Source organism: Helicoverpa armigera, chromosome 2, assembly GCF_030705265.1.
Source record: "Helicoverpa armigera isolate CAAS_96S chromosome 2, ASM3070526v1, whole genome shotgun sequence".
NCBI lineage: Eukaryota > Metazoa > Arthropoda > Insecta > Lepidoptera > Noctuidae > Helicoverpa > Helicoverpa armigera.
This window is the reverse complement of record NC_087121.1, coordinates 9,804,257-9,819,765: the sequence shown is the minus strand read 5'-3', so window position 1 is coordinate 9,819,765 and position 15,509 is coordinate 9,804,257. Positions and strand designations below refer to the sequence as shown.

The window sequence follows — 15,509 nt, the reverse complement described above, 5'->3', positions numbered from 1 at the left end:
AGTCTTCGTTATTTAAATGTAAACCACAAAGTTAATAGGTATGGGAGTTTAATTATTGGCTCGCAATCGAGGCCACGCTATAGTCATCGATCTTTCGATATAAAACTAATGAGAGCCGAGAGAAAGTGTTGCTCGATAGCTGTTCATTAGGATGGCGATGGAACTCCCTCAGGGCATGGTCAAGTGAAGTGGAAGGTTCTCTCATTACGAGGAGTGTGGTGTCAAATAAAACAATATATCATGGTACTTTTGTATGGGGTATGATAACCACATTTATACACACCACAATCAATACCTCACAACAAAAATACATGGAACAGTATTAAGATTATCACAACAGGTCGTGAAAATAAGCTTTCTCTGTTCCTACTGAGTTCAGTCGAGGATAGAAAGATAGCCGATGCTGATGATGTTTAAAGGTCCCGTCGTCGCCGTGGGAACTTACTGTGAGGAAAAACAAGAAGTTTTGAGATTGATAGTTAATTCAAGAGCAATGTGTTTACGTTTAGTCCACGTGACGTATCCATTAATAAGTCGTGTTCAGTCGTAACGTGCGGCGCTCTCAACAGATTGTGACGTCAGCACGCGCTCAGACACCTCTCCTCGTGAAGAAATCTCACTACAGATAGAAACGACTGCAGAGCACCTATTACGAGATTCCATTACAGGCTCCGTGATCGCTCAGCCAATCATTTAACAGTTTATCTTAACTAAATCGCGGCTCGTACGTTCATCATCACCGATCGCTGTAATCTTCCTTTCGGCACTTTACTTACTAATTATTTTCTCTCGTCATTGTCAATTGAAAATGGACTGTAAATAGATGACGTTATGACACAAATTCGCTCGTGTGATGTAACGTGTCGCGCGCGAGTGAAAGCATATGATGCGCTACATACACTTGTTGTGGAGGCATCCTATCTACTCTTATGTTTATGTTCATATAACTAGTATTGTTACTTGTTTAATATTCGTTTTATAGCAGAAATAACTAAATGGTTGAGGCAATAAGACCCCGGTAGATTATATAGCCACATTCAGGAACTTAGGTGGAATTCATGAAAGTACTCAAATTGTGAGGTTTAGCACGAAGTCACAATAAATCAAGCCTGAGCAATAAACTCGGTGCGCTTTCAGAAAGTCTCGCATTCAGTAGTTCAGACGTACAATCTCAATTATTCAAAGTACTTGTTAGCAAGTCTATGAGAATTAAATATTGAATAGATTCTACTTCTTGAGAAAGATCCCCGTTGTCGAGCTCTTGAGAAATGTTTATTATAAACATCAACCCGGGGAGCAATTTCCAAATTGAAAGTCCCAGCAGTCGTTCTTCAATTTTTGAGTTATGTCGCTGATAGTTTAAGTCATAAATACGTGCTGTATGTATACGATAAGCTTACATTCAACAGTATTCTAATGATATTTAAAATAAATACGATTACACCGACATCATTATTTCAGCTTAACTAAATTATGTAACATGGTGCAATTAATTGGTAATAGTGGACTACAAATTGGAATTTTTTGTATTACTTGTTTTCTTTAACATTTTTATTTTTGTTAATTTAATTCCATGCTACATGTAGTAATTGTAGTGCATGATTATTAGAGTATTGAGATAAACAGAACATAGGTACACAGTGCGTAGCTTGTCACCGCGTATGGTCACTGTAATCACTGGTTTCCTTCTGCGACAGTCGCATGCTGTCATCTCCTGCAATGTTACGTGAGAACTCAAGACATGGGTGTCAGCGAAGCCTATAGCTGCCTAACGTAATTATGATCGTTCCATCAAAGTAAATAAGCAAACTAATATTGCGCTTCATATTTAGCGCATTATTTGGGCATTGAAAAAGAGGGATGAGAAGAGAGTGCATGTAGCAGAAATGAGGATGCTGAGATGGATGTGTGGTGTTACAAGAATGGATAAAGTGAGGAATGATTACATTAGAGGAAGTCTGAAAGTAGCGCCAGTTACAGAAAAGATGAGAAGTAGAAGATGTCGTGGTATGGGCATGTAATGAGGAGAGATGATACACATGCAACAAAATGTGTGCTAAGTATGAATGTAGATGAATGGAGAGGAAGAGGAAGACCTAAAAAAAGATGGATGGATTGCTTGAAAGATGATATATATGAATAGGAAGGGAGTGAGTGTCAGTATGACGAGTGACAGAGGAAAATGGAAGAAAATGACATATTGCGCCGACCCCAAGTAAAATTTGGAAACAGTGCAGGAGAAAGAAAGAAAGAATTTAGCGCGTTCGTTCTTGGGAACAAAGGGTAGCCCTAAATCAAATAATCCTCATATCTTTTATTGAAGTAACTAATGTAAAGTGCAGATTTTAAATTCAGTTGGTATCACACATTGAATGGATAAACCGTGGGAGAACTAAGCACTAAATCCGCAACTTCTAATGCAGTAGCCGATTACAGAAACAGTTTCGGCTCCCAACTGAACGAGACTTTTGTTACACAAGTCCAGCAGATTAACTTGCCAATATTCACTACATTTCCGTCAGTCAAGTGTCGCGGCTTGCTGGACACCAGTTGGACACCGACCACAAATGTCAGCAAACAGCTTACTCCTGACAACTTGACGTATTTAACATAACGCTATCGGGCTCCGAATTGACAACAACTAACAATTTAACTTGCTACTGCTGTCGTGTTGAAACAACAGGATTTCGTCATTTTGTTAACAGTTTGCTTATAAACAGATAGACATCTTAATTAGTATTGGGTGGACGCTAAATTAATTCGCATGGATGTGTGAATCTTATCTCGCGTCTGGTTGTGTAAACGTTAAGTTTCAGAAAAGGAGAGGCCAATTCTGAAACTGGTTTTGTCGTAGTTTTACAAATGCGTTAGAGTATTTTAAATATTAAATTATATTTACCTACATTTTACATATAATAAATAAGACATATAATAACCATAAATTGTATCAGAAAACATATTTCCAATATAAAAAAAAAAAAATAATATAAAAATAAAAAACCTCTTTAAGACCTCTAAGAAGTCATTCAAGACTGTTATAATTCCACTTCAAACAAGGAGATGGTAACAAAAACCATTCAAACGCAATGTAATACCCATATCTCCCAGCTTCCAGAAGCAGTTCCCAGCTCCGTGACAATGGACTACAGTTAGGTGCCGAGTGCGCGGGCGCCGCGAGGAAGCGCGCGCAACGGTACGAGACGCATCATTGCACCTCACGTGTTCAACTAGACATGGTGTCTGCTCTTTCTTGGGTCATTAGGATTTTGTATTATTTTTGAATGTATGTGTTAACTGAACTTTAAGGAAAAGTCAAAAGCTGGGATAACAATTACGCCAAGAATAATAAATTAAGTAATTAAGTAAGTAGTCAGGTGTTGTTCAGGACTGTGGGGTTCAAAGTTATATTTATGTTACAAATGCATCTTCCCCATGATATTTTCCCCTGGACGTTAGTCAGCCCAGTGTAGGTACCGCATGTCCGCATGACCGCATGTCTTCTATAAAAAACCCCCATAGTCTCACATCCGTACTACACCAGTTCACCATTGCTAGGTGCATGGTGTCATATGCTCATATCGGCGCGCGCGCAGCGGAACAACCCACGCTCCGTTGAGCATGGCTCCCGCGCATACATCTTGCGCACCTCTTGTCGGGAAACTTATGGACTCAGAAATTTTATTACGTGAAAGATTCATACTTATTTGGATGTTTTTTGTTAGACTGGTATGAACCTGAGTGACCTGCTGAAATAAGAAAGTCATGGACCATATCCACAGTTCGTGCCAAATAACTTTGCAATTTTGGAGTTAAACATTTGACCCCTCACGCTTACACAGAAGGGCTTTATTCATATGTTTTTGATCATTGTGAAGTCAATATTAGCCAACTTTGGACAAGCAAAGCTTCTTGAAAATATCTGTACAAATACTCAGGGAATCAAATGATTATCATCAGAATTGCAAAGTTATGTCGTGAACTATTGATAAGTATGAGTCTTCAGAAGAAATGTTATCTTTGCTTTACATAACGTATGTCTACATAATTACTTTCCATGCGTGTTAGTATGTAAACAGTCGCTACCGTAACAATAAATTGTAGACTTCTCTCGCAAATTAATGTTGTTTTAATTTGTTTCCGCCGCAGATATGCCATAACGCATTCTCAGTCTACAAACACTGAGATCTCAATCACTGCACATTTAATGCATTTTTTTATATTTGTGTGAACTTAATATCTGTGCAGACAAAGGAAATGTATAATATGTTACCTACTGTCTATTTCCTTCGCAAATACAAGAACTTAATTGAAGGAAATGAAGAAATGCATACTCGTACGTTAGTAAGGAAAAAAACATTGAGCGACAGATTTTGTATTTTTGCAGGCTATGGGAGGAGGAGAGGTGGAGATGTTGTTCAAAATATATATACATACTTAATACTTTAAATGTTTAATTCTTCATCACAAAAAAATCTATGAATCTTTCAACTAGACAGACATCATCATAGTTAGCCATTTTCGTTGAATTTATCACCCAAAACACGGGCCGCAGTCTCGCGACCTTAACTCATTACATAAGGAACAAGATGTAACTGCACGCGGGAGAAAGCGGTGGACTTTCATCAACAACCTGGTTGCCATGGCAACGGGTTTGCGGAATGCTACCATTGATTTCCTATTTCCTGCCTGAAGGATTTATGGTCAGGTGCGAGCGGCCAGTTCTCGCGCTTTCTTATAGTTAACGACCTGTGCTACTATTGTACCTACTGATTGATGTCTATAAAACCAACAGATGTACTTACTAATTGTGTGGAATGTGGGCAAATTCTACAACACAGGTTTAAGGAATTTTAAATGTTTGAAAGCCTTTTTGAATCGTACGAGCTATTAAAAATTATAATTTTGCTGATAAACACCGATAGGTACGCTTCTTATTGTTAAACATTCAATTAAGTTAATCTAGTCATATCCCGTCGAATTCATTTGTTTTCTTTTTCATTGATATATCTCTAATTCTTGTTACCTAGCTGATTTGCTGCAACCTCAAAACCCAAAACGCCAATTAACCTTTTATACCGAAATGTGTTCCAAATACTTCCATGTTTCAAGCAATTTCAGGTATCCGAGCAATATAACGTCGATTGCTAAAGGTCGCGGGTTCAAAGCCGTTGTTGTTTGTTATGAAAGTAAATCAATGTTGCATCACCGGCCCATCGCTGTCGAAACTGATGGATGATGATTAATTAGCTGGCTGATGACCATCGTGGGCCATAATGGACCTTATTTAGAACTTTAAGAAGATCTATGATCTCATTAGATTACCATCTTTGAATGTGGGAACGCATTTATCATAGGATTTAGAAAAAACGACCCTGTATTATACGCATGGACCTTTAATTAAAATCTGTTTACATGAAGGAATGGTGTTATCGATTTACTTTAAAAAATATAAATATTCTATGCTACTATTGCATGGTTTGTAAGTCTAGAACGAATCAATCAGTTTTGACACAGACTGGCCCGTTTTAGTAACCTAATGTGCTTGAAGATTACAATGTTGCAACGCTATGGGACCCGCACTAACGAGTTGTGTTAAATCTTTTGTCATTACACAGTTGATAGCACACCAATAAACTAATAAATAATATAAACTATAGCTTAAAAATTATGTATTCAATCTTTAATTGAATTCAAATAAAGTATTAAATTTGAAAATGCAGTTTTGTGAATAAATAATCAATAAATTTTCATTTCATAATTACGAGTAGATACCCAGTTTCCGTGTTTGGACATCTTATTCTGGAAATATCAAATTAATTGAAGTCTGATCTTGAGCATCAGTAATTGTTTCATGAATGCGTTTATTTAGCTATTAGGTATTATTTATTTAGTGATCGACTTCCCTCTATTTAGCTGTAAAACTTTTCAGTAAGTTGTTATTTGGTAATTAGACTATAGAGCTTCTTTAATTGTCCTTTTTAGAAGTTCAATTAGGATTATAACTAAACCACTGCAAAATGCAGGAAGTTTGTTGATAACTCATGTTTGCTTTGCATACATTTCACCACTGCTATTATGATTAGCTAACAAAACTGTGAGTGTTTGTCAGATGACGGTAAAGTTACATTAACTGTATGCCCATAAGATGTGCCTTTTTCAAAAGGTTCCCATGTAAATCCTATATCATTTAATTAAACACTTTCTGTATTTATCGTATCAGGTAGGTAGGTAACAACATATAGTTCGCGAGATAACACACTTTTTAGTTCGTTAAACTTTTTCCATCGCTCGTGATTTCGCTAAACTAGTTTCGCAGACTCCAGTAAAAGTAGTTCCTCGCCAATAAATATTCTACAAAAAATAGTTAGCTTGGTAACCCCGCATTTTGGATCACCATTAAAATATTATTGACATCAATTTCTAGTTGTCCAGCGAGTCTGAAGTGCTAAGTATTTAGTGTAGTCTCGCCGTAACATCCAGTCCTGTTTGTTTATTTATTTCACTATAAAGATGACTTTCTCTGATTTACGTCTTAGTTAGGTACGAGATCGTAATAAAGAAAAGTTTCTCTTTTAACAAATTCTAAATTGTTTATATCTATGTTTAGCAACGCAAGCGATCTAATGTTTTATTTCATAATTTGTTCATTTGTGTGGCATTTAATTATTTTCTTTATTGCACCAGTCGTTTCTCTAGCGAATTCATGCTCTGCTGCGTGAAACATAGCGCTTCGGAAGAAACTCACAACTTGGAATTAATTGAGTCAGTGGAACTCTCTCCGGACGAGTGACATGCGTGATGCATGGCGGAGTGGCTCACTCACCCATTGGCTCCTGCGTTGAGGCCGTAGCAGTCGTTGATGCCGGCCAGCACGCCCACCACGCCGGCCACCACGGCCACGCAGCCCGCCCACAGCCCCGCGCCCACGCGCGACAGCGCCGCGCCCTTCACCACGGCCAGCGCGCCCGCGCCCACCAGCAGCGCGCCCAGCACCACCTGCGCCAGCCCCAGGAACACCACGAGGCGCCTGCGAGGCGGCTCATCACTGCCCGCTTCCACACTCTTAGAACTTACACTCTTGTCTTTTTTCACTTTGTTAACTTTCTTCTGCGGGGTTTTACATATCAACTGTTCAGTGGAGTCCTCGGACTTGAGGCTGGAGACGGTGGCGGTGGTGGCGCGCGCGTCGTACGTGTCGGCTCGCTCGGCGTCCGCCATGTCGGCGCATCACTGTGTGCGCGTGCGCGGCGCTCGGCTCCAGGCGGCGACTGAGGCGCGCGGTGAAAGTCGCGCACCTGTCGCTGATGTTGTTGTCCATAGCTCATTGATAACAGATTCGGCGTCGCGCCATGTGTTCGCGCCACTATGTGCATTAGCGTAGGCGAGAACACTCTCAGATCCTAAATAAAAGCACAATGAACCGAAAATGCGATAAGTGGTACCATTCATGGCTATGTTCAACTACCCTGAAATGGTTGAATATTTAAGTATTCTTTAAAAATGTTCACAAACTTGATAGGATAAATTGCATTTTCTGATTATCCCTGAAAGCTATAGGATAGCAGATGAGGTGCGCGGGCGCAGGAGAAAGCGTCTCACGGAAGCGCTGGCGCTGGCCGGCTGAAGCCGACCACTGCAGCTCACGTGTGATGCATGCGTTCGGCGAGTAATTACAGAGGCACTGTCCATCAGCACGCCAACAGTAGGTAGACAAAAATTGGTACACAATAATGACAAATGAATTAAATATAGGTAAGAATGTATCTACAGATTCACATTTGTTTTTTCTACAATTAAAGAAAGTACCGTTTCTCTGTCCTTATAGCAGGAATTCTAACATAACAGTTAACAATGTTCAAGTGTGAAGTCTGTATGGTTCAGGAGGAAACATTTGTTCGGAGACAATAGTCATCAGTCGCAGCAGTAATGGTAATGTGCCATGTTGTCTGTGAGCTTGCAGTCGACAGTCGCGCGGAAACACATGATGCGCTGTAACGGTAAGCTTCCCACCTCGCTATTGTCATAATACTTTGTTCCCTGTGAGAACTTATGCACTAAGCTAATGGACATATCAATATAGATCAATACATGAAGAATCTTCGCCATAAAAACGTATTTGCTAATAGTGATAGCAGAAGAAAAAGTTTTGGCAGCAATGCACATAGGAAAGTAAATGTTTTCTTTGTAGCCAAAACTTTCATATAGAAATTGTGTAATTTGAAATGCCTCACATAATTGTGAATCATTTACTACAGTCATGTAGTGAGTTTACTAACACACGTTACATCTTAGGTATACAAATGTCGTAGGGTTATTAGCTACACCTGAAGAAAGTGGAAGTTAGCCTTTAATGTTATGTCACGAACAAAACTAGAGAACCCACTGAAAATTCTCAAAACTTCAATAGTTTTATTTGTACTGAAAGCAAATCTCCTTCTTACCACTTCCTTATTGCAATGTGGCCTACATTATACATTAGTAGACTCAAGACTGTCTGACCAACCCACTGATTTCCTTCGCTTACAAAAATAAACGCCTCGTCTCGGAGACAGCCGGGACGAACCGTTACAATCAGCTGTTTGTCTACCAACCTCCACTTCCGCCCTCACCGGAACATGAGAAAGGGGCGCGTGCGCAGCTTGCACCTGCGTGCGATGCAGACTTGAAGAATATAGTGGTATCGGATGTTTGTGGTAATTTTTTTTGAGTTTCTTTAGAAGTCAGCTGTTGCCCCCTAATTCCACTACCTTTAAACGTAGGTAATTCGAGCTTTACAAGAGTGCGTCCGTGTCAGCGTATGCGCAGGTCCTGGTGAGGCGTCACTCGCTTGCAGTTCGCGTGACCGAGAGCGCCACATTCCGACATTTCCCGATATTATTCGGTTAGCATGCGTTTCCTCGCGAACGAACGTTTTCTTTCACCATTTGAGGCTGGTCGTGAATCGTGATTTATATGTCCGGTTTTGTTTACGACTTTACTTTAATGTTGTTTATTTTATACATTACTGAGTAGTTCCTATTATAATATTAGCTGAATTTTAACATTTGCAATATCCAATTACTACTATTGATTGTGACTAAGATGGATGGATTGCCTGAAAGATGACATGAATAGTAAGGGAGTGAATGTCAGTACGACGAGTGACAGGGGAAAATGGAAGAAGACAGCGCCGACCCCAAATAAAATTGGGAACAGGGCAGGAGGAAGCAGACTATTGATTGTGACTTTCAACAGGTATAAGAGCTTTAGGTGCCTACTTACTGACCCGAAATTCTAGTGCTAAATTAGTCCTAAAACAATTACATCACAATACATAATAGCTGTAATAACGCAATAATTGCTATTATACCGGTGTCATCAGTCATGAATCGTGCGACACCGTAACGCGTCGGATTACGTGAGCGTTACACCGCGGAGCATTCCCGCGCCTTTGATGGGGAGAAACGATAACCTTACTAGTCTGTAACAATTAGCGTACGTAACGTAATCTCATTTGAATATGCTTAATTAATTGCGCCTTAGAATACTAAGTAGCAATTGATTGACATGTAACATTTACAAATTTCTCTGTTGGTTTGCTCACTACCTATAGCCAAGTTTGCGCCTTACCCTCATAATTATGGAGATTGGAGAACTCAAAAAACTAATTAATCATTCATCAATTAAGTCATTATAATACAATAATCACATAAATATACTTACCTATATATAGGGCTGCCATCGCGAATTTCGATTAACCCGGACAAACATTAAAAAAACCCAGACATTTGGCGTAAATTGCATTTTTTCCCCGAACGAGTACGATTTTTTTAAACAAAATTATAATTCATTTGTAATCCATTTACTATTAAGCGCGTGATGCTTATCAATCACCATTCGTGGTTTAGTAACAAAGACTAAAAAGTATCTACTATGTTGGTAGTTTTTCACACCACTAATGTAACGCGAACTTCCTCAAATACAATTTAATCCACAGATGAGTTACGTACTAGCGAGGTTAGCTAATCGATATCTATCTCACTAGTAACGAGCTTCCCCAGTTTGTGCTATCGATATAAACTCGATTATGACGTAACGAGGCATCAACTCACATCCTGACACTCAGTGTTGCCAGTGCACTGATGTAACCGTTCGAAAGTATCAATCATAACACCGACGTATTTAGTAGATACTGTTTATTTATTCAAATAAAAGCATACATAATAAAACACATTGTTCAGAAGGTCGCGTTATACAATGTAGTACATAATAAAAACATTAGGTATCTACATGTTACATACGTTTTCACATACAACCTGAATTATTAAATGTCATTAAAACTTTTACATGTAGGTATACATTCCTAGTCACTGGATCTTAAAATACTGCTAAGTACAGACAACACTCAAGTGCAGGTATTTAGAAAGTCGTGTCAACCTTCTGATTTAATTTGTACTGTTTAACGAAAGATTGGAAACATTAGTTTTGTTCTACAGCGGAGCTGATAATTCACAATCCTAGCGTTACAGTAGGTACACAATTACAATGTGTGGGGCAGGTACATTTCGTAGCTGTAGGTACACGTAGCAAAAAATAAAATAAAAAGTAAATCTATTAATACTTAATGTCAAACCATGAAAACCATACCCTAAAATAAAAAGATTATTCTAACACAAGTTCCAAAAAAAAAAATTAAGTACATGTCGAATCACGCAAGGTACCACATAAATTCACAAATTGATTAAACAAAACTAATTATGTCAAAAAGAAAATAAAAAATCAGAGTCACTTAAAAGCTAATACATATATCAATTGAGTTGAGCATGGAATCAACTTGATAGAATCATCAAGGCGTAAATGAGAACGCATCAAACGTAGATCTGGTGATCTTCCTTGATGAAGTCGGCAGCTTTCTCCGCGAGCATGACGACGGGCGCGTTGGTGTTCCCGCGCACCACCGCCGGCATGACGCTGGCGTCGGCCACGCGCAGCCCCGCCAGCCCGCGCACGCGCAGCCGCCCGTCCAGCACGGCGCCCAGCGCCGCCGTGCCCACCGCGTGCCACGCCGGCAGCGCCGCCGCCCGCGCCGCGCACGCCAGCCGCGCCGCGCCCGCCTCGCACGCGCACGCCGCCGGGGTTATGTCCACCACGTGCGCCGCCTTCTCGCGGAAGTACGTCGTGTTCATCAAAGACAACGCCATTTGGATCGCGTCGGGAAACTCATCCAGGTCTGCTGGATCACTGAACGTACCAGACCAGATCTTAGGGTTCTGCGTGGGGTCAGTAGAGTGCAAGGTCACCTTGCCCCGCGAACGGGGCTTCAGCAACACCACCGGGAGCACTATGATCTCGTACTGCTCGTTCTCCTTCACGAGCTTCACACAGGTCTCGTTCGTGTAGCCCAGTATACTTGTGCATTGCTGTTGAGTGATAAGCGCCTGCGGTACACAGGAGGGATAGATGGCGAAGTACGGCACGTGGGGGTCTTTGTTATTCTGTGGCATGTACACGCCGATGCTGTCGGAATAAGACAAGAACCCTGTGCGGTCGTACAGGTATTTGATGACATCGAAAGCCTGGGCGCGCTCATTGCGCTCGCATGTGCCGTTTTCTGCAGCTAAAAAATTTATCACCATAACGTGGTCCTGCAGACCCTCTCCGACGGGCAAATCTTGAACGGCCTCAATTTCAAATTCAGCTAGGACCTCTTTCGGCCCGATGCCCGACAGCAACAACAACTTTGGTGTGTTAAAAGTACCGGCAGATAGAATGACTTCCTTATCCGCATAAAAGAATAACTCTTTCCCGTCAGACAGTGCTTGCACACCAACAGCAGTGTTGTTTTCGATCAAGATTTTCGTCACTAACGTGTTTTTTAGCACGTGAAGATTGTTGTTGTGAACTTTATTCAGTAGAGCAGTAAGCGAGCTGTCCCTCCGTCCACTTCTGATGGTGTGCGAGAACCTGCCGGCTCCTATGCTGTAAGGGTAGGTCATGTCGTCGACTAGCTTGAAGCCCAGCTCCCGGAAGGCGTTGAGCAGCTTGGTGTTGGGCGCGTCGGTGGCGGCGGCGCCGGACACCTCGATCTCGCCGCGCACGCCGTGGAACTGCATGAGCTCGGAGTTGTTGACGATGCGCGCGTCCGTCATGCGCTCGGTGCGCATGAAGTAGGGCAGCACGTTGGTCCAGTTCCAGGCGCTGCCGGCGGCGCGCGCCCACTCCTCGTAGTCCACGGGGTGTCCGCGCGCGTACACCATGTCGTTGAGCGAGCCGCTGCCGCCCAGCATACGTCCGCGCGGCTGCTTCTGGTGATGCCCCTCTAGCTCCTGGCTCGAGTAGCCGTCGTCCACGGTCGTGAAGTTCCAGTCGTAACGCGATCCTTTGAGGGATTCTCTGAGACCTGGGACCTGAAAAACCAAATAATAACATCTTACTCTGTAATCGTTGAAAGTGCCTCTATGTACTGCCGTACCTTTTAATGAAGTTGTTAACACTTAAAATGTATGTACTTTATGTAGTGTTTATTTATATAGCATATTTTCTATGGGCCTTAGATGCCTGATTTAAATAAATAAATAAAATAAAATTAACATAAGCCAGTCAAAAAACGCAGAATGCAATAAAATCTCGTGTGTACTGACGATGCTCTCGGTCGGCGGGTCGGGCCCGGCCTCGAGCAGCAGCACGTCGTAGTGCGGCAGCTCGGCCAAGCGCGCCGCCAGCGCTGCGCCCGCGCTGCCGCCGCCCACCACGATGAAGTCGAAGTGCGCCCCGTCTGCAACACAACGCCGCCAAGTTTATATAAGTAATAGATTGTTTTACCACAGATGACTAAATAGTTACTAGTTTTACTGCAGAAAACTGCAAGTCTGTCTGCAACTGTTAGTTGTTTTTGTTCTATGATTTATTGCCGATACACCATAAGGATGTTAAGTATTTACAAAGTGAAGCAGCAACACGAGTTTCAAAGATTTTTTTATTTTTAACAGCACTTGCTACACAAAAAACCGCCACTTAACTATTATAATAGTTAGCAATATATTGTTATATAATATACAGAGTGACGGTATAAGAGCTTAGGTTACCAGTAACATCAGCCTGCCTGGGGTAGGGCTCGTTGAGCAGACACTGCGCGGCCGCAAAGAACTGCAGAGCAGCCGCCACGGTCGCGCCCGCCGCGCCCGAGCTCGCGCATGCACCCAGGGAGATCGACATCCTGCCTGGAAACGTGGTTGATACTTTACTTACTTGTTTAAGGGTGGTTTCTACACCAGAACTGTGTAATACGATCAGGGAAAAAATGCACAAACGGAGAAGCTTGCCCACCGCGCATTTGCAGCCGACTGCAAAAAACGACCTCTAAACGTTAATCAACGAGTTTTTAATAAAGTGCATTTGTGTTATACATTCGTTTCTATATGTATACCACCTACGTGTAAATTCGCGTTATCTTATTTAATTTGTTACAATTTCTACACACTCACATTAAAGACTAACGAACAAATTAACACTAACGAAACAAACGAATGTAGGTACGGAATTATTCACTAACGGAAATGTTACACATAGGTACCTAGGCACCAACTTAACATTCGGTCATTTCTATGGCTAAATCTGATAAAAAGAGAAACTTACATGTAAAACACACAATGATCACGAAACAACAGATGTATTGTTATTTGTTATTTATTGTTTAACATCTCAATATCTTTGAGTACCTGTTTCCAGTTAGTGAGTGATATCAGCTCACCTAATTCCGCGAGATATCGCCGCCGGTCAATGGCCCCACCTTGAACGTAACACACGCCAAATAAATAACAAAAAATACGCGATTAAGTCATAATTAGCACTCCCACTAGTTCACGAACTCCAAACGTCTCGTCTCAATGTGTGACCTTCAAGCTAGAATTAGCGAGTGCATTGTCAATAATTCTCTATTACCTACATTTTTATTATTTTTATTCGTGACTTTTAGATCGTGTCAGGTATAACGACAAAATATTGTGAATAACGCACACTGCACATCAAGCCGCGCGGAACCCACCCTCTACGAACGCATAAATAAATATGGGTAGGATAACAATTTCTAAATCATATTCTATCTATTTTCAGAGAAATTCATCTATTTTTGTTAAAATATTCACAAAAGAGTTGTAGAACACGAAAAGCAGGACGAACGTTCGGTCAATTCGAGTCATGCACTGCAGATGCACAAACTTTTAAACAAATTGGAGGCTTACCTGTCTTCAGAGACAGCAGACACAAAAATACGAGCAGGCTGTTGAAATGTCTGCATTGAATTAATGAAAACCACCACGACTTGTTTGGTTCTGTCTCCGTATTGTTAAGGCGGAAATAATTAACGAGTTGAATTGTTCTGTACAAATAAGTAATTAATCTATTAAAACTTAGGTAAACAATGTAATTTATATTGTGACTGGGACATCAGAAATAGGAATGTTTTATCTTATCATGTGGTCACCTTAAAGGATATAAACGTAGGCAAACAATTACTTCATGTACTTATTGTTTTATACAGGGGTCTATAGTGCTTAAGCCTCTTTGTCTAATCAAATGAGTTATAACTGTCTTGCATCAGCATCAATGAATTTACTGAGAAGAGAAAAACGCTGGACACCAACAAGCATTGAAATTATTGTTCACACATTAAAAAAAACAGTTATTAAGCGCGTCCAAATCCCCCAGTGTAGTGTAAACATTACATTGATAATCGTAAATAATGTAAATCGTAATAGCCGATACGTGCCGGCCGCGGCTGTAAGCCGGTTCATCGGCCCCACATAGTTCCCCTCAATCATGCAATAATCACTACCCCACTTGTAAGCAGAAGCAGCTAGCTGTCATCAGCTTAAAAAGTTTGATAATTCGTCCACGTCAGATCCTTAAGGTGAAAACATTTATCGCAAAACAATTGAGTAGTGCTTCTATATTTATGTGGTAAGTTTTCACTTTCAGCGTCCTTGCTTGACCAACAGTCGAAGCAATCACATTCAACCGCTATAGTTCCTATGCAGACTGCAACTTCCGCGGAGACGAGACTAGAGCTACAGCCTCGTTATGCACTTACCTAATATAAAATGCTCGCAGCTCGTTGCAGGGGTTGGTCGATCAGGTCACACCGTTTGTATCGAGTATAAAGCAAATGCTAATCCCACTAGAGTGTATGGTATGCAGATATCTTTGACAACCTACGCAGTTCTTCAGGTTGCTTCAGAATCTGTGCACCGTTCCGCGCCTGATGACTGAATGACCGTATTTTATATAGGGCGTTAGATTTTACTGACCTCAAGAAAAACCCCAAGCAGGAAGTTCATATGTTGTTTCAACAATTTATGACGATAGATTTAATATAATGTGTGTTTTTCTATGTTTGGTCTTTGCGAGTTCAACGACTCCTCAGTGATGTCATGAGCACGAATAGGTGAATACCTGCAAATACTATTTTGATTGTATAACCTACTTCTCATAGTTTTTACATCATTATTCATGCTTACGTCCGTAACTGCTGC

At 41.0% G+C, this 15,509-nt stretch overlaps 2 protein-coding genes across 4 annotated transcripts in view; both read right to left on the bottom strand.

The window, feature by feature from the left end:
- The window catches only part of LOC110382393 (uncharacterized), a 44,779-nt gene extending 37,487 nt beyond the window's left edge, over positions 1-7,292 (bottom strand). The window contains exon 1 of the mRNA XM_049843632.2: positions 6,824-7,292. Coding sequence (XP_049699589.2) covers positions 6,824-7,218 — 395 coding nt within the window. The 5' untranslated portion in view covers positions 7,219-7,292. The remainder of the gene's footprint in view (positions 1-6,823) is intronic.
- A 2,940-nt stretch (positions 7,293-10,232) lies between these two features.
- On the bottom strand, positions 10,233-15,245 carry LOC110381456 (ecdysone oxidase). Of its 3 annotated transcripts, XM_021341799.3 has the most exons (5): positions 15,068-15,245; positions 13,730-13,768; positions 13,065-13,199; positions 12,621-12,754; positions 10,233-12,386 (listed from the first exon to the last, which is right to left on the bottom strand). In XM_021341799.3, exons 3-5 carry the CDS (start codon positions 13,192-13,194, stop codon positions 10,848-10,850), a joined length of 1,803 nt encoding a protein of 600 aa, XP_021197474.3. In that variant the 5' UTR covers positions 13,195-13,199; positions 13,730-13,768; positions 15,068-15,245; the 3' UTR covers positions 10,233-10,847. The 3 variants fall into 3 exon arrangements, with proteins under 3 accessions (XP_021197474.3, XP_049699586.2, XP_049699585.2); XM_049843629.2 differs by lacking the exon at positions 15,068-15,245 and having other exon boundaries at positions 13,698-13,774; XM_049843628.2 differs by lacking the exon at positions 13,730-13,768 and having other exon boundaries at positions 10,234-12,386; positions 15,068-15,244.
- Positions 15,246-15,509: the final 264 nt, after the last annotated feature.

Bases quoted from the DNA above. Each gene is read 5' to 3' on its own strand.
- LOC110381456 (XM_021341799.3), bottom strand. From the start codon at position 13,194: ATGTCGATCTCCCTGGGTGCATGCGCGAGCTCGGGCGCGGCGGGCGCG. The intron at 12,755-13,064 runs GTAACCTAAGCT...GTTGTGTTGCAG, and splicing joins CAGGCAGGCTGATGTTACTG to ACGGGGCGCACTTCGACTTC. The intron at 12,387-12,620 runs GTCAGTACACAC...TTGGTTTTTCAG, and splicing joins ACCCGCCGACCGAGAGCATC to GTCCCAGGTCTCAGAGAATC.